Below are 23532 nucleotides of genomic sequence, written 5' to 3' on the forward strand. Positions count from 1 at the left end.
ATTTGAGATTCTTCAAAGTAGCCACCCTTTGCCTTGATGACAGCTTAGCACACTCTTGGCATTGTCTCAACCAGCTTCATGAGGTAGTCACCTGGAATGCATTTCAATTAACAGGTGTGCATTCTTAAAAGTTAATTTCCTTAACACATTTGAGACAATCAGTTGTGCTGTGACATGGTAGGGGTGGTATACAGAAGATAGTCCTATCTGGTAAAAGACCAAGTCCATATTATGGCAAGAACAGCTCAAAAAAGCAAAGAGAAATGACAGTCCATCATTAAGGCAATAACAAAACATTTCAAGAACTTTGAACGTTTCTTCATGTGGTCGCAAAAACCATCAAGCGCTACGATGAAATTGGCTCTCATGAGGACCTCCACAGGAAAGGAAGACCCAAAGTTACCTCTGCTGCAGAGGATACATTCATTAGAGTTACCAGCCTCAGAAATTGCAGCCCAGATAAATGCTTCAGAGTTCATCAACATCAACTGTTCAGAGGAGGCTGCGTGAATACGGCCTTCATGGTAGAATTGTTGCAAAGAAACCACTATTAAAAGACACCAATATGAAGAAGAGACTTGCTTGGGCCTAGAAACACGAGCAATCGACATCAGACCGGTGGAAATTGGTCCTTTGGTCTAATGAGTCCAAATTTGAGATTTTTGGTTCCAACGGCCGTGTCTTTGTGAGACGCAGAGTAGTTTAATGGATGATCTCTGCATGTGTGGTTCCCACCGTGAAGCATGGAGGAGGAGCTGTGATGGTGCTTTGCTGGTGACACTGTCTGTGATTTATTTAGAATTCAAGGCACACTTAACCAGCATGGCTACCACAGCATTCTGCAGCGATACACAATCCCAGCTGGTTTGCGCTTAGTGGGACTATCGTTTGTTTTTCAACAGGACAATGACCCAGCACACCTCCAGGCTGTGTAAGGTGCTATTTGACTAAGGAGAGTGATGGAGGGCTGCATCAGATGACCTGGCTTCCACAATCACCCGACCTCAACCCAATTGAGATGGTTTGGGATGAGTTGGCCCACAGAGTGAAGTTAAAGTAGCCAACAAGTGCTCAGCATATGTGGGAACTCCTTCAAGACTGTTGGAAAAGTATTCCAAGTGAAGTTGGTTGAGAGAATGCCAAGGGTGTCAACTTTGAATAATCTAAAATATATTTTGATTTGTTTAACACTTTCAACACAATACCTCAATGACAAAGCAAAACCTGCTTTTTCAAAGTATTTGCAAATATAAAACTGAAATACCTTATTTATATAAATATTCAGACCCTTTGCTATGAGACTCGAAATTGAGCGCAGATGCATCCTGTTTCCATCGATGATCCTTGAGATGTTTCTACAACTTGATTGGAGTCCACCTGTGGTAAATTCAATTGATTGAATATGATTTAGAAAGGCACACACACCTGTATATAGAAGGTCCCATAGTTGACAGTGCATGTCAGTGCAAAAACCAAGCTATGAGGTCGAAGGAATTGTCCGTAGAGCTCCGAGACAGGATTGTGACGAGGCACAGAGCAGGGTAAGGGTACCAAAAAATGTCTGCAGCATTGAAGGTTACCAAGAACACAGTGGCCTCCATTCTTAAATGGAGGAAGTTTGGAACCACCAAAACTCTTCCTAGAGCTGGCCGCCCAGCCAAACTGAGTAATTGGGGGAGAAGGGCCTTGGTAAGGGAGGTGACCAAGAACCAGATTGTCACTCTGACAGCGCTCCAGAGTTCCTCGGTGGAGATGGTTGTTCTTCTGGAAGGTTCTCCCATCTCTGCAGCACCGCCAATCAGGTCCTTATGGTAGTCAAACGGAAGCCACTCTTCAGTAGAAGGCACATGACAGCCCGCTTGGAATTTGCCAAAAGTCACCTAAAGACTCCCAGACCATGAGAAACAAGATTCTCTGGTCTGGTGAAACCAAGATTCAACAATTTGGCCTGAACGCCAAGCGTCACGTCTGAAGGAAATCTGGCACCATCCCTGCGGTGAAGCATCATGCTGTGGGGATGTTTTTCAGCGGCAGGGACTGGGAGACTAGTCAGGATCTAGGGAAAAATTAACAGAGCAAAGTACAGTCGTGGCCAAAAGTTTTGAGAATGACATTCATTTTCACAAAGTCTGCTGCCTCAGTTTGTATGATGGCAATTTGCATATACTCCAGAATGTTATGAAGAGTGATCAGATGAATTGCAATTAATTCATGCAAATGAACTGAATCCCCCCAAAAACATTTCCATTGCATTTCAGCCCTGCCACAAAAAGACCAGCTGACATGTCAGTAATTCTCTCTTGTTGACGAGGACAAGGCTGGAGATCACTCTGTCATGCTGATTGAGTTTGAATAACAGACTGGAAGCTTCAAAAGGAGGGTGGTGCTTGGAATCATTGTTCTTCCTGTCAACCATGGTTACCTGCAAGGAAACACGTGCTGTCATCATTGCTTTGCACAAAAAGGGCTTCACAGGCAAGGATATTGCTGCCAGTAAGATTGCACCTAAATCAACCATTTATCGGATCATCAAGAACTTCAAGGAGAGCGGTTCAATTGTTGTGAAGAAGGCTTCAGGGCACCCAAGAAAGTCCAGCAAGCGCCAGGACCGTCTCCTAAAGTTGATTCAGCTGCAGGATCGGGGCACCACCAGTACAGAGCTTGCTCGGGAATGGCAGAAGGCAGGTGTGAGTGCATCTGCACGCACAGTGAGGCGAAGACTTTGAGGATGGCCTGGTGTCAAGAAGGGCAGCAAAGAAGCCACTTCTCTCCCTGTACCTTCTGCAAAAGGTACAGGGATTGGACTGCTGAGGACTGGGGTAAAGTAATTTTCTCTGATGAATCCCCTTCCCGATTGTTTGGGGCATCCGGAAAAAAGCTTGTCCGGAGAAGTCAAGGTGAGCGCTACCACCAGTCCTGTGTCATGCCAACAGTAAAGCATCCTGAGACCATTCATGTGTGGGGTTGCTTCTCAGCCAAGGGAGTGGGCTCACTCACAATTTTGCCTAAGAACACAGCCATGAATAACGAATGGTACCAACACATCCTCTGAGAGCAACTTCTCCCAACCATCCAGGAACCGTTTGGTGACAAACAATGCCTTTTCCAGCATGATGGAGCACCTTGCCATAAGGCAAAAGTGATAACTAAGTGGCTCGAGGAACAAAACACCGATACTTTGGGTCCATCGACAGGAACCCCTCCAGACCTTAATCCCATTGAGAACTTGTGGTCAATCCTCAAGAGGCGGGTGGACAAACAAAACCCCACAAATTCTGACAAACTCCAAGCATTGATTATGCAAAAATGGGCTGCCATCAGTCAGGATGTGGCCCAGAAGTTAATTGACAGCATGCCAGGGCAGATTGCAGAGATCTTGAAAAAGAAGGGTCAACACTGCAAATATTGACTCTTTGCATCAACTTCATGTAATTGTCAATAAAAGCCTTTGACACTCATGAAATGCTTGTAATTATACTTCAGTATTATATAGTAACATCTGACAAACATATCTAGAGACACTGAAGCAGCAAACTTTGTGAAAATGTATATTTGTGTCATTCTCAAAACCTTTAGCCACAACTGTACAGAGAGATCCTCCATGAAGTCCTGAGCGCTCTGGAGCAGGTTCTCAGACTGGGGTGAAGGTTCACCTTCCAACAGGACAACAACCCTAAGCACACAGCTAAGAAAACACAGGAGTGGCTTTGGAAAAAGTCGGGACTTGAACCCGATCTAACGTCTCTGGAGACCTGAAAATGTGCAGCGGCCCTCCCCATCCAACCTGACAGAGCTCGAGAGGAATGGGAGAACTCCTCAAATACAGGTGTGCCAAACTTGTAATCACTGCCAAAGGTGCGTCAAAGTACTGAGTAAAGGGTCTGAATACTTATGTAAATTTGATATTTAAGGTTGGTATTTAAGAAATTTGCTAACACTTCTAAAAACCTGTTTTTGCTTTGTCATTATGGGGTATTGTGTAGATTGAGGGGGGCGGGGGGGAAATGATTCAATCCATTTTGACGAAGGCTGTAACTTAACAAGATGTGGAAAAAGTAAAGTGGTCTGAATACTTTCCAAATGCACTGTATAAAAATAATCAATGGTTGATGCATGATTGAAGCAATACCAAGAATATTCATTACACATGCATCATTTTGCAGGTAGAATGTTTGACTTGAGTGGTACTGTAACAGTTGTAAAATGGAACCCATTTACCACAAGACTTCAGACTGTTAACACTCAGTAGATACGTGCAACTGGAAACCATTTTCTACCGTTGTTCACCTTGGGTTTGTACAGTTTAATGTTGTCAAGGGGGAGAGAACATGTGTATGGCACTAAGTAACAGAACATTATCTACCTTAATAAATTAAGTTAAAAACTATACCAAAGGTTTTCAAATCTTGCTCATGTTGAAAGTATACAAGAAACATTTACAAATAATAGCTGTGGCAAAATAAACCTTTGAATATTTAAAATTATTTTGATTCCTACCAACAAGCGTACTGATAAACATACCAACATGGGTTGCCGATTAACATTGCATGGTAGCTGGAAACAAAATTCTGATTTTGTGCAGAAGGAAAACCCTATGAAAATCACACCAAGTTTTCCAATTGGTACATTTCAGTTATCTTCTGTTTCTGTATACATTTTCTTTTTATAAAATATTTTATTCATACAATCATTTTAACTATAGCAACATTACTATTTAACTTGGAGTGGCAAAATATCAGACGGATCACCTCATAACAATAGTATATAAACGAATGCAAAAAAATAATAATAACTGTATCCATTAGAGTATCTCTTCATTCAGTTCCAACTTTCTGTACAACTGTCTGTAATAGCCTAATATTAATATTGCTGGTCCTGATCTGGTGAAGTTAGTGCAGCAGCTCTGACTCTGGACTTGCAATGCCCTCTACTGGTGGCCCAGGGAGAGAGCTGTGCGTGGCAGGAACAGGCTGGCAGGAACCACACATCACCCTGGGCCGTTCACAGCTGCCGCTGGTGAGGCCACGCTCTGCTCTGTTCTGTAGGCGGGCAGACAGAGGACACAGTGTAACATACTGGATGACACACACTTCACAAGTGATAAGACATGCCAGACTGGAACCCCACAGCACAACCTCATTCTAGCTGACACTTACTTGGCTTCGTCCATTGCGGTTCCTTCTAGGGGACCATTAACAGCGTCACTGGGGACTTTAGATTTCTCATCTGAATGTTGTGCACTGTGGAAGGGAAGAAATAAAGATAGGACATCATGAGACAGAACCGGTACAACAACATGTCTGAAAATAGCTCACTAGTACGAAACAGTTCCAGTGAAGGGATAAGTTCAGAACATGGAGCCAGACCCTGGTTTCGAACAGTTGCTGACTGGCTGGACAGATGCAGGGACCCTCTTCTCTGGTGTTCCACTCTCCCCCATAACGTACTTTGCAGATGTGTCCTCCGAGGTAGACAACTTCACATCCTCACTGCAGAGAAAAAGGGAACATTTACAGAGCTCTTGCCATTTCAAACATTCAGAATGACAATAGTAGACAGAAACCCCCCACTGTTTAGACACAGAACGGAAAAGACTGACGCATGCAGAATGGGAGAGACAGACCACATCAAAGCATTGGGCAAACGAATGTGTCGAAATGCGTATGGCGGTTAAAAATGGATGCAAGGAACAAAATGGACAGCAAATGGACAGAAGCAGCAAGAGTCCATTTAGATTTTCTGACCATCCACTTACAGCAGTTGCCTCTTTAAGAGTGAGCTTGCTTCGAAGAGCAGAACACGAGGAGATAATGACAGTTTTGAAACTCACCGAAATGATTCAAAGTTGTCAGCCATCGGTCTTGATTTTTGTCATTAAAAACAACCACGTCGTCATAATTACTAGGCAAAACTAACGCACTCCAGGATATTTGTAAGGGTCTTATTCATTTTCACTTTGAGGCGGCGGTTACGTACGATTTATTTAACCTTTAATTTAAGCAGCAAGTCAATTTAGAACACATTCTTATTTAAAATGACCTGGCAAAGTGAACTACATTTACAACTACCTAGATGGCATTTTGAAGGTCTGTTGGACTTGAGAGCCAAGCTTAAAAACAAAGCTCACTGCTAGTAGAGCTGAGTTTTGCGCGGCAACAGGACTACTGCTAGTAGAGCTGAGTTTTGCGCGACAACAGGACTACTGCTAGTAGAGCTGAGTTTTGCGCGACAACAGGACTACTGCTAGTAGAGCTGAGTTTTGCGCGACAACAGGACTACTGCTAGTAGAGCTGAGTTTTGCGCGACAACAGGACTACTGCTAGTAGAGCTGAGTTTTGCGCGACAACAGGACTACTGCTAGTAGAGCTGAGTTTTGCGCGACAACAGGACTACTGCTAGTAGAGCTGAGTTTTGCGCGACAACAGGACTACTGCTAGTAGAGCTGAGTTTTGCGCGACAACAGGACTACTGCTAGTAGAGCTGAGTTTTGCGCGACAACAGGACTACTGCTAGTAGAGCTGAGTTTTGCGCGACAACAGGACTACTGCTAGTAGAGCTGAGTTTTGCGCGACAACAGGACTACTGCTAGTAGAGCTGAGTTTTGCGCGACAACAGGACTACTGCTAGGCTAAGATTAATCTCTCTCCAGTTTATTCCAGCCACCTCACAATGCCATGAGCTACAAACCAAAGCCAATGAGACACCAGCACAAGGAGGTGGCGGATACATTTTGAAGACTGCCTCCGCCAATCCACACCCCCACCTGGACATCGACAGAAAGGAGAACAAGGCCAACTCAAAGCCTGGGAGTGGCTAATCCTGATGGCCAATTCACGACGTCATTGACGACGAGCGACGACCAAATCAATACATCTGAGATATACATGCAAATGGAGATGGCAAAATAATTAATAATAAAAAAACTCAGTGGCTGACATGAAAACAAGACACGGCAGATGTCTGCCCCCCGACTGGCTGTACATACCGATAAGATTTCAACACTCTGAAGCCACACGCACGCCAGAGAGAAAGAGGAAGCTCATGTTGTAAGTGTTGCAGTTAAAGTGAAGGACAGTTTCTCAAACAACACAGACAGACAGCAATGTAGGTTCGGCAGGTTTGGTGATACAAAAATGGTATATAGATATTTATACAAGTCTACTGGAGTGTCCCTGCCTTGCATGGATTTAAGTCACTCAGTGCAGGAGGGGGAAAACGTGGCAAGACACAGAGGTCAATTCCACATGCTCTGTGAGGTGAATGGCTGTGTTGTAAAGGAAGGATTGGTGACCAGAGGAACGGGGAATGGCGAGTCATCAAAAGCCTTACCTCTTGAAAATGGCAGTTTCAGTTTTGGCATCTACAGTAAGGCTAACTGTTTCCTTCATGGACCCATTGGTGACCGTCTCAGTGGTGACGGACTCCTCTGCGTCCGAGCCTCCGGCTTTCCCTCCAGGGGAGCTGGCTAGCTGGGCTGCCTCGTCCCCTGGCCACTGGTCAGAATCTGCGACGTCACACATGGACAGCATCATAACAGTGACCACAGAGTGAGCCGTAACACACTTATTCCTGTATAGCTCAGTGGCAAACCTCACCTTCAGGCTGCATTGGTGCGTTGACACCCAAGGGGTCTCCTGTCTCTATACAGGTCTCCATTGCTACTGGGGAATTGCTCCTCAAAGGATCTTTGGGTCTGGAAGATAGTCAGATAGATAGTCTTGAATTTGTCCTCTTAAAATAGCCAAACTCAAATATAAGACATGGAAAGGCAGGGGAATGAACAGAACACCCGTCACCCCCATCCTTATTCATACTACATGGAAGGATAACGCAATATGGAAATGTGTGGCAATAGTGTCACAGCAGGCCTCAGCCTTGGGACTGAGGGTGGTGGGATGATGAACCCTTACCTAATTGGTGAGAAGTTGCTAGAGAAGTCTGCCCAGCCCATGGCTTTGTCAGGGGAGGCGTTGGGAGAGCTCCAGCCAGCAGACTCTGGTATAACCGCAGGGGAGGAGGGGGAGGCTGGGGCAGTGGTGGTGGAGGCTGGGGCAGATTCTCCCATCGCCGTAGAACTCCCGGTGTCCATGGGTATGTCGTCAAAGTTAGCTGTCCACAGAGGCCCTGAAACAACAGGGCAGCCGTCACAAAAAAGCAAGGCATCATCTTGAAAAGATCAGACCGACCTACCCAACGAACCACTAACCCAACCCCAGTGCGCCAACCCGGAACAATCCCTCACCCTCACCAGTGTCCACCTCCATTCTGTCATCAGAGCTGGCGTTGTTGGGGTCAAAGGGATCACGTTTAACATCCTCCTCCTCAGAGTCTGTGCTCTCCTCACTATCTGTGCTGCCAGAGCTCCTAATGGAGGCACAGAATGGACAAAAGTCAATAAATGTATCAAAGAAAATCACCCAAACCCCAATTGGTGCTTTGAATCAGCCTCAAGAAGATATGTTAGTCATTTAAAACATTTAATTTACATATCCGCCAAGAGGCGCTGCCATACCGAGGACGTCTCTGAGCGTCTGGTGCGAAAGTGACATCTTTCTCATCCCAGATGTCCTCCTCATCAGAGCCGGCATCTTCAAACTGCTGGATCTTCTCCTTACAGCAGGCCTCAAACAGAGCTAGATTGGCCTGGAAGACAACACCAATACCAGGGTAAAGCATACGATACACAAAAAGATATGCTGTGATGCCTCCACTTCCTCATTACTGTAAATGGAAAAGGGAAGAAAATATGTGCATCATTTTCATAGGTAACAGAACTTCAGAAATCTAGAGTGCAGCATTAGCTAATATGTACCAGTGTTTCCACTAAATGCATTTAGGGGAATCCTTTTCAGGATGGTAAAAGGTTTTCAGTGTAAACTTAAAACGACTAAAACCAGATGATAAAGATTGTTGAAAAGATAATGGAGCAACTTATTATTATTTTTTTTTTAGTTAAAAAAAAAAAAAAAAAAATAGGTTCATCTTTGAGAACTAACAATTACCAAAATACAAACTAGTCTGGGAGAATCTGAAATTTCAAAAATGTAATGTGGCCCCCCATTGACTTATGTTTGAATCACTTAGATAGCAAAATGTGTAGCCTTGCAGGAAATTAGCTTCAAAACAGACATTGTCTCTGCGGCTGAAAATAATCCCAGGGTAAAGACTAACAGCATTATAAAAAAAATTGTAAACTTTAAAGCTTTGGGAGATAAAGTATCAGTTTGAAGAAAATGATCTTACTCATTTCCACGAGAATTGAACAGATCTCTGGTACAAATGGAAGACAACATGGCATTCATTTTAACATCCTTTCACTACCTTTGAAATGCATTAAATTATATTAAAATACTTACACTTTCATTTGTATTCAAGGAAAAATTGATGTCTGATATTCTATCAAAGGGAATACTGAAATGTTAAAGAAAAGAGTTTAGTTTAGTTATATTAATTAGACAATGACTACAAACAATGACTAAACACAAGGGCTTCGGGACGCCTACCTACAGAGGCCCATTAACAGGTAGAAGGATGGCACAATGTTATTCACATGAAAGCAGCTTTATGCAGAAACTCCAGCCAGCCATTCCCATCTGGTCATTCTCCTCAGGTGCCCAACTGCCAGCAGATCACCCACATAACAAGAAGTGCCAGAGGCACAGAGCAGGGTTGAAGTGCACTACTTACTCCAAACTAAACTGAATTATGCAGGGTTTTTACTCTGCATAGAAAAGTCATGGGCGAGTCGCCAAAGTGTTTTTCCTCGGGCCGCCTATGTCCAAACAGTAAAAAAAAAAAAAAAAAAAGTATGTTTTTCAGTGTAAACAAACATCTAAAACCAGATATATAATGTACCTATATATTTTTAAATATGATCTTTGAAAACAAACAATCCCCTAGGTAAAAGCTAGACAGTCAGTGAGAATCAAAAATTGCCAAAATGATGATTGGTGATTTTATAATATTCTGCTGCTTTCACATAGGATTTACAATATAAAAAAATAAAAATGTATTTAACTAGGCAAGTAATTGTATCCTAAACAATATCCAAAACAGAGATTTAAAAAAGATTATTGATTTACCAAGATGAGTCCCCACACTTGTCTCAAAGCAGCACGATTGCACCGTCCCAATCAAAACAGTGCTGAAATTATAATCTAGTAGGCTATTGCTTCAAATTTATTACAAGGATTGGATGACTTTGGGACGTTTCAGTAAGCAACAACTTGATACATGCCTTCAATTGCACGTACTTTATTCCAATAGTTTCATCATTCAGTGATATTTATTCCCACAGTAATTCTTTATGTATCCATCCGGTTATGTTTAAGAAAACAGTGCATGTGGTGGGCTATGAGAAGAGATGGGTGAAGTGACATGTCTTGCAAAATGTATAACTGGCTGTCTAGCAACCATTAAGAGTTTAAGAGCGTAGTGCGTGCCAAAGCCGCCTCAGCATAACGGCTACGTTTCATATTATGCCGTAGGCAGAACTTCACTGAAATGATTAGTAGGTCGTTTGGCGGGAAAAAAAATTGTGCTTTGATACCAGCAATACCTTTCAGATATAAAGAGGTGGTAAAAGTCGGCAGGATGATAAGGGTGGCAGAAAAACATATTGGTAGAAAAGGGATATTTGACTCAGATAGCATAAGGGATGGCAAAATGTGTAGAATTGCAGGAAGTGAGCTTTAAAACAGCTACATTGACACTGTGGCCAACAGGAGGGCCTTTAAAATGTTTGGTCGGAGGCCATGCCCATGGCCACACCCACCACAAAAGCCCAATTTTGATCAAGCAAAAAAAAAAAAAAAACTGTTTTGCAATTACCAATTACAAAGTTACTATCTGGACTCTGGTCCAAGCAAAGCATCAGTCTTAATTGCCTGTGTCACTTTCAATCTACTTTAAAATGGTAGAACTGTATAAATATGAGCTACTTAAATGTAATAAGAACATTTGACATTCATGGGTTGCTGAATTCAGACTGGCATCCAATTAACCTACCACTTACTTTCCCCCCCACTACAGATATCATTATCCAAACAGTGGCATTTTATTTTCATATGTAAATGTTAATTGCAAACATGTATGTAACCTAAACCTTTGTACAGAGAAAACAAAGGACTGGGAATCAGTTTCTAAGGAAGCAAAGAATGTATTAATAGAACACCAGTCTAGTCACCCCAAACCCTTATTGAAATTCCCCAACCAGTAGAATAGCAGGTTATGAAGAAAACATGCAGGATCAGTACTCACTCCACGACATCATCCTGATCGGCAAACTCTTCGTCATTGAAGCCAAACTGCTCAATAAAATTGGACGTCATTTGTTGCATCTGATAATCAGAAAAGGCCTGGCAAACCCAGGACCAACGATAATGATATAGTCTTGGCACTACAAAAAACTTCAAGTACTTCAATTCAAAACAATTGACTAATACTGTAGCTATAGGTTAATCGTTTAAAGATTAAGAGCACAAGCATACTCACAATTGGAAGACATTTAATATTTGTTAAAATTCACAATATCAGTACTACTATTACTAGACAAGTATAATAATGTTAACTATTATTTTTTTAAAGTATCAATATGCAGATTTAGCAGCATTTATATAGTCTCATCCAGTTACAGACTTACTTGTTGTAGAGAGGAATCCTGGTGGAATCCGCTGTCCTTGAAGTCTACCTCGTCATCACTGGATGAGTGAATATGGTGTGTGTTCACCTAGTGCACAGTGCAACCGACCTTATTACTAAGAGGACAACCACGAGACATCCTTCAAACAGCTTTGGCACTACTGGCACTTCACCTTTCAGTACGTCAGTGTAAATACTGTGTAACAGCGTACTCTGAAAACACATTTTGGCATTAAGTAACTGAGGTGTCTGTATCAGACTTACTAGGTCTACAGTGTTTCTCTTGTTTGTGTCAGCTAGCTGACCAGAAATGAAGGTCTCCCATCTCTCTTTGTCATCCTCTGTGAGCTCTGAAATAACACAGAGAAATAACAAGATTAGTCTATTCCACCTCATTTCAGGATAGAGTAAGGATAGTTTTCGCTCCAACAACCTCATTCGTTTCGGGTGTCAAAGCCCACTCACCGGAGAGGAGCTGCTGTATCTGTGCACCATTGGGGCCCTTGTCACTGTTGTGCACTACTGAGTTGGTTATTCTGGTCAAATGGCCCATGTAGCCCCGTCTACGTCCACCCTCAGCCCTGCAACAGGAAACACACACTGAAGCCTACTGGCACTTTGTGGTGACATTTCTGTCAGCCTTCGCAAGGGGAAAAACCAAAGAGCTCATAAGAGCTTTAAAACCACAAATCTGCAGTGGTCTAGTAACGACTAGACATATATCATTAATAATAACAGTACTTACTGAGCTTTCTCATTGGAGCTCCATGCATCAAGAATTCTCTGTATAAACTGGCACTTCTGAAACAGCTAAAACACAGCGCACAAAAAGAGTTGATTGACTTGTCTGACATGAATACCATTCTAGATGTAAAGAAAAGGGTGATAAAGCCTCACATGTTTGATGAGGTGGCTTTCTCTGACAGGCTCTTGATCACTGTTGATTTTGAGGTTTTCACTTTGGGCTGGGGGCATGGCTAGGATCATCGCAGTGCAGATTTCAACTTGTAAATGCAGGAAGTTATTCCATATATATTTGAAGTACATGTCCTGAGAATAAACAGATTATGTTTTTGTTTTTTTAAAACATACATTTGTTTAATAAGAAAATGTTCCAAACCAAGTTGTTGAAGTGTGTATCATCCCTGTTGACCTTACTTATGAGAAGGGGGTAGTAAAGGAACTAGTGTAATGAAAGACAGAAATCCCTGTGCATAGCAGTCTAAATCCAGGTGCTGATTAAGGCAGGAACAACTAGTACTAAAAACCATGTGTAAAAAATAAATAAAAATCAAAAAAACTTACGAGTATGACTCCTAGAGTGTTGAGGTTAATCAGCTCCATGTTGATGATATGAGTGTTGGTCTGCAGGAGGCTGGCCACTAGACGGACCACATTCAGCCGGGTGTTGCCCACTGGGGGGTCTAGCACTCCCCATGTGGTTTTCATGATATTCTTCTGCAAATATGGTGATGAAAGGAACACTCAGGCTCTCATTCAGTTGGTAACTCAAACACAACCTCCATTGGAGTGAACTTGTAGAGTGGACTGCACTTGTAAAGTCAATTTAGAGGAAAGACCACCTACTCTGAAGATAAATATGACTCAAAGTTAAACCGAGATTAAGATAGCAGGATCACAACAAAAACAGAGAAATGTAGTAATAGTTTATTTAAAATATTGTGGTAGTCATATTTCTTTCAAGTTAATAACAAAGAAAAACCTCTACTTAGCTTACTGAAATGGCCTGAAATATCTGCAATGTTTAGTGTGTGTGTAAGACGATAGGTACACTACATGACCAAAAGTATGTGGACATCTGTTCGATGAACTTCTCATTCCAAAATCATGGGCAATATGGAGTTGGTCCCTCCCCCTTTGCTGCTATAACAGCCTCAACTTCTGGGAAGGCTTTCCACGAGATGTTGAAACACTGCTGCGGGGACTTGATTCCATTCAGCCACAAGAGAATTAGTGAAGTCGGGCACTTATCTTGGGCGATTAGGCTTGGCTCACAGTCAGCATTCCAATTCATCCCAAAGGTGTTCGATGAGGTTGAGGTCAGGGCTCTGTTCAGACCTGTCAAGTCCTTCCACACCAATCTCGACAAACCACGTCTGCATTAACCTCGCTTTGTGCACTGGGGCATTGTAGTGCTGAAACAGGAAAGGGCCTTCCCTAAATGGTTGCCACAAAGTCGGAAGCACAGAATCGTCTAGAATGTCGTTGCATACTGGAACTAAGGGGGCTAGCCCGAACCATAAAAAACAGCCCCAGACCATTATTCTTACTCCACCAAACTTACAGTTGGCACTATGCATTCAGGCAGGTAGCGTTCTCCTGGAGTCAGACTGCCAGATGGTGAAGCGTGATTCATCACTCCAGAGTCCAATGGCGGTGAGCTTTACACCACTCCAGCCGACGCTTAGCATTACTCATGGTGATATTAGGCTTGTGTGCGGATGCTAGGCCATGGAACCCATTTCTTGAAGCTCCGGTCGAAAAGTTATTGTGCTGACATTGCTTCCAGAGGCAGTTTGGAACTCAGTAGTGAGTGTTGCAACCGAGGACAGATGATTTTTACACGCTACGAGCTTCGGCGATCCCGTCCTGTGAGCTTGTGTGACCTACCACTTCACGACTGAGCAGCTGTTGCTCCTAGACATTTCCACTTCACAATAACAGCACTTACAGTTGACCGGGGCAGCTCTAGCTGGGCATAAAAATGACTTGTTGGAAAGGTTGCATCCTATGACAGTGCCATGTTGAAAGTCAGAGCTCTTCAGTAAGGCCATTCTACTGCCAATGGTGGGTTGTGGAGATTCCATGGCTGTGCGCTCGATTTTATACACCTTTAGCAACAGGTGTGGCTGCAATAGCCGAATCCACTAATTCGAAGGGGTGTCCACATACTTTTGTATATATAGTGTATGTAAAGTACTGTATTACCTTTGGGGGTTCCAGCAGCAGTTGATGGAAGTCTTTGAGCCTGGGTCTGACAGCCTCCAGAATGCTCTGATTGACTGAGAAGGATGGGTGGCTCATACCAGGAGGACAGATTTCCAAATGGCCTTCGAACCTGCAAACGACAGATCAGTACATCAGAAAAACTCACAAAACAAATACAAATGTAAAATGGGATATAATTTACTTACGCTGGTCTTCGTGTCTCAAAGAGTGTCAGGAGAATCTGAATTACACTGACTATGGCAGAGTCATTTTTCTCTTTGTCAAAGACGTTGGACAGCAACTGCTCCACAGTCTCTTGTCTGAGAGAAAGGAAGGGACATGTACAGAACCAATTAAAAGTTTGGACACCTACCAATTCCAGGGTTTCTTTATTTTTACTATTTTCTACATTGTAGAATAATAATGAAGACATCAAAACTATGAACATACGGAATCATGTAGTAAGCAAAAAAAAAAAATAGTTAAATCAAAATATATTTTTCAAAGTAGCCACCCTTTGCCTTGATGACAGCTTTGCACACTCTTGGCATTCTCTCAACCTGCTTCACCTGGAATGCTTTTTCAACAGTCTTGAAGGAGTTCACATATGCTGAGCACTTGTTGGCTGCTTTTCCTTCACTCTGCAGTCCAACTCATCCCAAACCATCTCAATTTGGTTGAGGTCGGGTGATTGTGGAGGCCAGGTCATCTGATCCAGCACTTCATCACTGTCCTTAGTCAAATAGCCCTTACACAGCCTGGAGGTGTGTTGGGTCATTGTCCTGTTGAAAAACAAATGATAGTCCCACTAAGCGCAACCAGATGGGATTGTGTATCGCTGCAGAATGCCGTGTTAGCCATGCTGGTTAAGTGTGCCTTTAATTCTAAATAAATCAGACAGTGTCACTAGCAAAGCACCCCCCACACCTCCTCCATGCTTCACGGTGGGAACCACATGCAGAGATCATCTGTTCACCTACTTCGCGTCTCACAAAGACACTGTGGTTGGAACCAAAAATCTCAAATTTGGACTCATCAGAACAAAGCACAGATTTCCACCAGTCTAATGTCCATTGCTCTTGTTTCTTGGCCCAAGCAAGTCTCTTCTTATTGGTGTCCTTTAGTAGTGGTTTCTTTGCAGCAATCTGACCATGAAAACCTGATTCACTCAGTCTCCTCTGAACAGTTGATGTTGAGATGTGTCTGTTACTTGAACTCTGAGAAGCATTTATTTGGGCTGCAATCTCAGGTGCAGTTAACGCTAATGAACTTATCCTCTGCAGCAGAGGTAACTCCGGGTCTTCCTTTCCTGTGGCAGTCCACATGGGAGCCAGTTTCATCATAGCACTTGATGGTTTTTGCGACTGCACTTGAAGAAACTTTGAAAGCTCTTACATTTTTCGGATTGACTGACCTTCATGTCTTAAAGTAATGGACTGTTGTTTCTCTTTGCTTATTTGAGCTGTTCTTGCCATAATATGGACTTGGTCTTTTACCAAATAGGGCTATCGTCTGTATACCACCCCCTACCTTGTCACAACACAACTGATTGGCCCAAACGCATTAAGGAAAGAAATCCCACAAATTAACTTTTAAGAACGCACACCTGTTAATTTAAATACATTCCAGATGATTAGCTCATGAAGCTGGTTGAGAGAATGCAAAGTTGTCATCAAGGCAAAGGGTGGCTACTTTGAAGAATATAAAATATATTTTGATTTGTTTAACATTTTTTTTGGTTACTACATGATTCCATGTATGTTATTTCATGGTTATTATGTCTTCACTACTTTTCTACAATGAAGAAAATAGTAAAAATAAAGAAAAACCCTTGAATGAGTAGGTGTTAGTAATGACTTTGGCACGACAATAAAACATGACAGTAATAATGGGTATTCCTTCTTGGGAAAAAAATAAATAAAAAATAAACAGGTTGTAGAGACTTACTTTTCTAGTGTGGCCAGTAATGGGTCAGGCTCTGAGCAGCCCTGCACTTGGAACATCTGATCTCTGCTGAGGCGGATGATTTCACACAGAGACTGGGATGCGTTGGAGTGCCTCTGGATGATGGAACAGAGAGAGACTGTAAGACACTGTAAAAGAGCAACAGGACACCAAACAAACTGCTGATGAAATGTGACTTACATCCTCATCCTGAGAAGGCTGGACCATATCAACAAGCCTCTGGATCACCTTCTCCTCGTTCAGCCACTGTGGGAGGAGAAGAAGATAAAGGTCGATAATTGAACACACAAAAGACAAACGCTAAAACGCGAAGAAAACCAAATAACAACACTGACATTTAAGACATCTTGTCTGAGCTGCTGTGGTTCAACGCAGGTCAGCATTCTGAGCAGCAGGTCCATGATGGCGGAGGTCCCTATGTGTTTAATCATTAAGTCGACAAAGTCTTCCCTCTTCCGCAGAAACTCCACAATCTGCAAAAGATAGTTGAAGTTTAAGGATGTGTCAAAGGACAATCTTTTCTCCCGGAGCATACATGAAACACTGCAGGTCATACACTTTTAAAAACCCGTGTGGTTAGAGTTAGGTTTTGTATTGATCTCACCTGTTCCGGTTTCCTACCGATGAGGATGCTCAGGACCTTGCTGAAGAAACTGGCCAGTAAAGGGTTGAGTGGAGATTCATTTTGCAAGAAGCCATAAAGTTTCATTAGTAAACGTTCATCTTCTCCCAGTCTGTCATTGATCTGTCCAACGTCTGAGGTAAGGAGTTCACACGATATGTTGGGGTACCTGAAAATAGCATAGAAGTACAACATTTAATGATCAATTAATACAGTACCGCTACCACAAAAAAGATCATATCAAAGGTCCTATATAATTGACTGTCTAGCAAGTCATGTTTGCCCCATTGTGATTGTAGGGGGAATTCCCTTGAGGTAAACAAATGCAAGGGAAACTGAAAGAAAACAAGAAATCGTTCTCAAAATTGGCATATATCCGTAAGTATATCCTGGCCTAGTGTGTGTGAATCCCACTTACTTGTACTTGATCTTCTCCTCCACATCATCACATGGCTCCTGCGTGATGTAAGTTACCAGGTCCTCCATGTACTGAGGCCGTACCAGGAAGTCCACCAGCTTGTGGTTCTGGGCCTTGCACTCTTGCAGGACATCCTCCTCGTCCATCACCTCTGTCAGAGTCACATCTTCCTTCTCCAGGAGGGTGTCGATGTGGGACGTTGTGTGTAAATCAAACTTCCAAAACATGATGCTTCTGCAAGGAAGGAAAACATTCATAAGACAATGGGAAAGCACACAGTGACACAAAGTACACAATGTGGGTTGAGATGAGGTGGTCAAATAGAAAGTAGATGGTGGTCAAACAGACAGCTTCACAAATGTACCTGACTGGGACAGAGTCCAGAGGTTAAAAATAAAATAATGATAGTGCTCTTTGGGAGTTCTGGCCCATTACAGTCAGCAGTGACACGACAGACTTTTTGACACATGCAGCAGAACGACCACCTCAACCTCAACAGATCAACGCACACCTGAAACAAACAAAAAATACATTTGCATATTACTCATTGTAATGGAACAACATTTTCTTACTAAAAGTAAGATTTCTTACGTTAAGGTCACATGCTACTGAAACAAGTAGTAATATAAGTTAATTATTTTGTGTTACATTAGCTTCTAAATAAGAAGTGTTAACCAGGTGAAAACAAATACTTAGTCTAGGTCATGAGACAAACTTTAAATCTCTGGCAAAGAGCTGGTAAACCATTGCTTTTCCATCATAGGAAAAGAGTGCACTTCCTTGTCGACATGTCAGCATCCCAACAACTCTCCCCAAAAGCAGTCTAAACTTTGTTTAAATTTCAAAGCATTAAGACAAGCATTACTGGGCTAACCTCTCTGCACTCAACATACTGGCAAGATCATTGCTAGTTCAGAACACTGTGCTTAGTCAAATCACCTTGTGTCACAGCTTATGTGGCAATTTAGAACACTGTCAACAACTCACCTCACCGTAGGAACAAAGCAGTGAAACATGTTCAGTGCACACACTAGGCATATGCCTCAAAAGATAAACAGAATTTCCCACTGTGTACACCTGGCCCTCAGGTAAAAAAAAATGTAAAGTCTAAGTATTTGCTAGGAATTCCCATCTTGTGGGGAAGCCTGGGAGAAATAGGGTTAAAGGTTACAGTGAAGCCATCTTGGCTTATGCTAAACCAGCACCTCAGATATGTGAATGGCTGAGAAAAAAAAGTGTATTAATAGACTGAGCATCGGGGCTGTGCTGAGGGACCATTGACATTGGCCCCTGTCCAGGCACATTCTTTGATGAAAGTGTGCAACTCAATCATTGCTCTATAAAATACTACAATAAATTGAAGATGTCAAAATGAATGTCATGGACAACATTGGTTGTTGTCTGGCATTAAATTCTGTCTACCACAGGCGACCAAATAACGACAGGAAAAACTGTTTTATCACCACATTAGCCTGAACAAAGTCCCGTGCCACTAACAAAAAATAAGCACTGTCAGCTGCTAGTTGACATCTGTTACATGGTTATGGCCCGGTGCTGAAGTGTTTGCTCTACCAGCTACTGAGACAGCTTTTGAACACTTAATACCATGATTTAAGGAATAGCCCCATCTGTCTCAATTGACAAAAATATGACAAATGCTGGATAGCCAATCTCCAGTGGGTGAAAACAAAAACAATTTGTCAACTAAATCACAACACAGTAACGCATGGTTGGTTACTCAAATATACCCCTAGCTAAATTCAACACTTAGCTTAGTCGTTTTGGCATAGTTTTAGGATTCTCCGGGTCAGGCTAACAGTACATAAACTCAGCAAAAAAAGAAACGTCCCTTTTTCAGGACCCTGTCTTTCAAAGATAATTTGTAAAAATCCAAATAACTTCACAGATCTTCATTGTAAAGGGTTTAAACACCGTTTCCCATGCTTGTTCAATGAACCATAAACAATTAATGAACATGCACCTGTGTAACGGTCGTTAAAACTAACAGCTTACAGACAGTAGGCAATTAAGGTCACAGTTATGAAAACTTAGGACACTAAAGAGACCTTTCTACTGACTCTGAATAACAACAAAAGAAAGATGCCCAGCATCCATGCTCATCTGCGTGAACGTGCCTAGCCATGCTGCAAGGAGGCATGAGGACTGCAGATGTGGCCAGGGCAATAAACTGCAATGTCCGTACTGTGAGACGCCTAAGACAGCACTACAGGGAGACAGGACGGAAAGCTGATCGCCATCGCAGTGGCAGACCATGTGTAACAACACCTGCACAGGATCGGTACATCCGAACATCACACTTGCGGGACAGGTACAGGATGGCAACAACAACTGCCTAAGTTACACCAGGAACGCACAATCCCTCCATCAGTGCTCAGACTATCTGCAATAGGCTGAGAAAGGCTGGACTGAGGGCTTGTAGGCCTGTTGTAAGGCAGGTCCTCACCAGACATCACCGGCAACAATGTTGCCTATGGGCACAAACCCACCGTCGCTGGACCAGACAGGATTGGCAAAAAGTGCTCTTCTCTGACGAGTCGCGGTTTTGTCTCACCAGGGGTGATGGTCAGAGTCGCGTTAGACTGAGGCCTGTACTCTGGAGCGGGATCGATTTGGAGGTGGAGGGTCCGTCATGGTCTGGGTCAGTGTGTCACAGCATCATCGCACCGAGCTTGTTGTCATTGCAGGCAATCTCAATGCTGTGCATTACAGGGAAGACATCCTCCTCCCTCATGTAGTACCCATCCTGCAGGCTCATCCTGACATGACCCTCCAGCCATACTGCTCGTTCTGTGCGTGATTTCCTGCAGGACAGGAATGTCAGTGCTCTGCCATGGCCAGTGAAGAGCCTGGATCTCAATCCCATTGAGCACGTCTGGGACCTGTTGGATCAGAGGGTGAGGGCTAGGGCCATCCCCCCCGGCCCCCAGAAATGTCCAGGAACTTGCAGGTGCCTTGGTGGAAGAGTGGGGTAACATCTCACAGCAAGAACTGGCAAATATGGTGCAGTCCATGAGGCGATGCACTGCAGTACTTAATGCAGCTGGTGGCCACCCCAGATACTGACTGTTACTTTTGACCCCCCCTTTGTTCAGGGACACATTATTACTCCATTTATGTTAGTCACATGTCTGTGGAACTTGTTCAGTTTGTCTGGGTTTATGTCTCAGTTGTTGTATCTTGTTATGTTTATACAAATATTTACACGTTAAGTTTGCCGAAAATAAACGCAGTTGACAGTGAGGACGTTTCTTTTTTTGCTGAGTTTAGCTAACACAATAGACAGCTGCTTGATAACTAGCTAGGTAGGTTCGCTGCGGACAACTAACGTAACGTTCGTTTACCAGATAGTTATCGAAGTAACGTAGCTACAGCTGACGTAGTTTTCACAAACTACTAACATTAACGTTACCACAATCTTTACCCAAAAAGCTAACGCTTCCTAGGTAGCCAACTAACGTTAGCTAACCAAAATATATTTGGCTAACGTTAGCCATTTCCCGTCAACAACTTGACGCCTCTAGATAGTTATCTAAAGTTAACTGGCAAAAAAATACCAAAGCCAACATCTAACAGTATAACGTTAACATCAATATCCAAACGTTGGGTGAAAGCTAGATAACGTCGGTTAGCATTTTCCAGAATGGCCTAGTTAACCAACGCAAAGACAGGTCAAACCGAACCGTGTCGAACACACTGGTCTGAAATACGGCTAACTAGCGTTATCTAGCAAGCAACATTGTGCATTTCAATGGACCCCAGTGCAGTGGCTTTTCACACACAATAAGACTTAACTTATCGTAGCCATCTATCGAGTACAATATAACAAGTAAAGACGAGTCATACTTATAAATACATCGGTGTAGCTAAGTTACCGGTAGCTAAAGAGAAATGGGTAGTTAATGTTGCTCCGGTTAGCTAGCTCAATAGCTGTTCCTGTCTCCTAAACTGCATGCACTAGCTAGCAAGTACGTACCAATAAACAACGGTAAATGGTGAGTCCCTGGCATGTAGCTTATTGAGCCATTAGCCTAAAGTGTCAACAACAACAAAATCCACGAATCCTAGGAAGAAAAAAAAAAAGTGTTTTCAACGGATTCTGACAGTCGAAAAAATGTAGCTAGACTGTCAGATGGCACTTTTCAAGATGGCGGTTCCATCAACTTCAACGACCCCTTCCCCCACCACAACCAGGCAGGCACACACCAGATAGAAGGGTTAGTTACCGATGTATTTTGGTCGTCACTAGTTACCACAGCCACAAAGACATCATTATGGCTAAACCCCGCCTATTTCTACAATTTATCTTCTTAAAATCCGATTTTAAATCTAACCTTAAGCATAGCCTTAACCACACGACTGACCTTATGCCTGACCTTAAATTAAGACCAAAAAGCACATTTTTGTTTTAATTCGTGTGGCTGTGCTAGTGACAACAGTATTTTTTTGCCACAACTAAAGTATCAGTCAATCAAACAGACCGGTTGAGCTCTATTGGCTAATTAATCACGCCAATCAGACTTCTTGCGAGTTCAGTCTGGTGATTTGATACTGTACAAGTCATTAAATGGTCCGTGCTATGGATCCTTGGGACGTCCCTACCCCCATTGAAGTTGAGAAGTAAAATGGTTCGGGTTTAGGGTAGGGACGTCCCATTAAACTGCGTCCACTCCCTTGCGGTAAAAAACGTTGTCGCGTAGAGAAACTTCCCATTTCCGCAGATAGAGCAGGGTCAGTTGCCATGGGTCTAAAATCCCTCCTCATGTCCATCACTGCGGCAGTCAGAGGATTGGTGGTATCAATCCTCTGACTGAAGCAGTGATGCCCTGAAAAAAAACGTTTTTTATACATTTATGCAAATATGCGTTAGTGCAGCATGTGCACGTCCATTCTTTTTCACTTTTATTTAACTAGGCAAGTTAGTTAAGAACAAATTCTTATTTTCAATGAGGGCCAAGGAACAGTGGGTTAACTGCCTTGTCCAGGGGCAGAAATACAGATTTTTACCTTGTGAGCTGGGGGATTTAATCTTGCAACCTTTTGGTTACAAGTCCAACACTTTAACCACTAGGCTACCTGCCACCCCAACTTTTGGAAAAAATAAGCTCTTATTGTTCTTGCACACAGGGGGATGCATGATGTCTTACATGTGACATAAGTGTCTCCTGTGGGCATAGTCTATGATTCACTCTACACTCTAGTGTTACATGATTACCACTCATTGTTATGAGTTGATAACAGAAAATGACACCAGATTACCTGAAGGGTGTATTCCATGATATCATTTCTCAGTGTGATGATATTGATGTATTATAGGCTACCCACTGCCAGGAGTTGCTCACCTTTACATCTCAAGGATTTATAGCCCATGCAACTGATCAAAGGTCATCTCTTAGCATAAAGCAAATCTAATCTGCTAGTGTTAAACCATATTATTGCGCATATACACTGCTCCAAAAAATAAAGGGAACACTAAAATAACACATCCTAGATCTGAATGAAACAAATAATCTTATTAAATACTTTTTACTTTACATAGTTGAATGTGCTGACAACAAAATCACACAAAAATAATCAATGGAAATCCAATTTATCAACCCATGGAGGTCTGGATTTGGAGTCACACTCAAAATTCAAGTGGAAAACCACACTACAGGCTGATCCAACTTTGATGTAATGTCCTTAAAACAAGTCAAAATGAGGCTCAGTAGTGTGTGTGGCCTCCACGTGCCTGTATGACCTCCCTACAACGCCTGGGCATGCTCCTGATGAGGTGGCGGATGGTCTCCTGAGGGATCTCCTCCCAGACCTGGACTAAAGCATCCGCCAACTCCTGGACAGTTTGTGGTGCAACGTGGCGTTGGTGGATGGAGCGAGACATGATGTCCCGAGATGTGCTCAATTGGATTCAGGTCTGGGG

The 23532-nt window shown here is 42.8% G+C and overlaps 1 protein-coding gene across 9 annotated transcripts; it reads right to left on the bottom strand.

Annotated features, from left to right (window-relative positions):
• Positions 1-4288: 4288 nt before the first annotated feature.
• On the bottom strand, positions 4289-21859 carry ppp6r3 (protein phosphatase 6, regulatory subunit 3). Of its 9 annotated transcripts, none has more exons than XM_014124098.2 (26): positions 21589-21859; positions 17959-18105; positions 17595-17828; positions 17159-17345; positions 16890-17027; positions 16735-16800; positions 16537-16649; positions 14796-14909; positions 14590-14719; positions 12946-13098; positions 12538-12690; positions 12386-12450; positions 12106-12221; positions 11905-11990; positions 11642-11728; positions 11260-11306; positions 9357-9411; positions 8513-8643; positions 8243-8364; positions 7911-8124; positions 7596-7693; positions 7330-7504; positions 6986-7003; positions 5367-5489; positions 5157-5240; positions 4289-5039 (listed from the first exon to the last, which is right to left on the bottom strand). In XM_014124098.2, exons 3-26 carry the CDS (start codon positions 17819-17821, stop codon positions 4988-4990), a joined length of 2754 nt encoding a protein of 917 aa, XP_013979573.1. In that variant the 5' UTR covers positions 17822-17828; positions 17959-18105; positions 21589-21859; the 3' UTR covers positions 4289-4987.
• Positions 21860-23532: the final 1673 nt, after the last annotated feature.

This window comes from Salmo salar, chromosome ssa10 (genome assembly GCF_905237065.1).
Source record: "Salmo salar chromosome ssa10, Ssal_v3.1, whole genome shotgun sequence".
Lineage (NCBI taxonomy): Eukaryota > Metazoa > Chordata > Actinopteri > Salmoniformes > Salmonidae > Salmo > Salmo salar.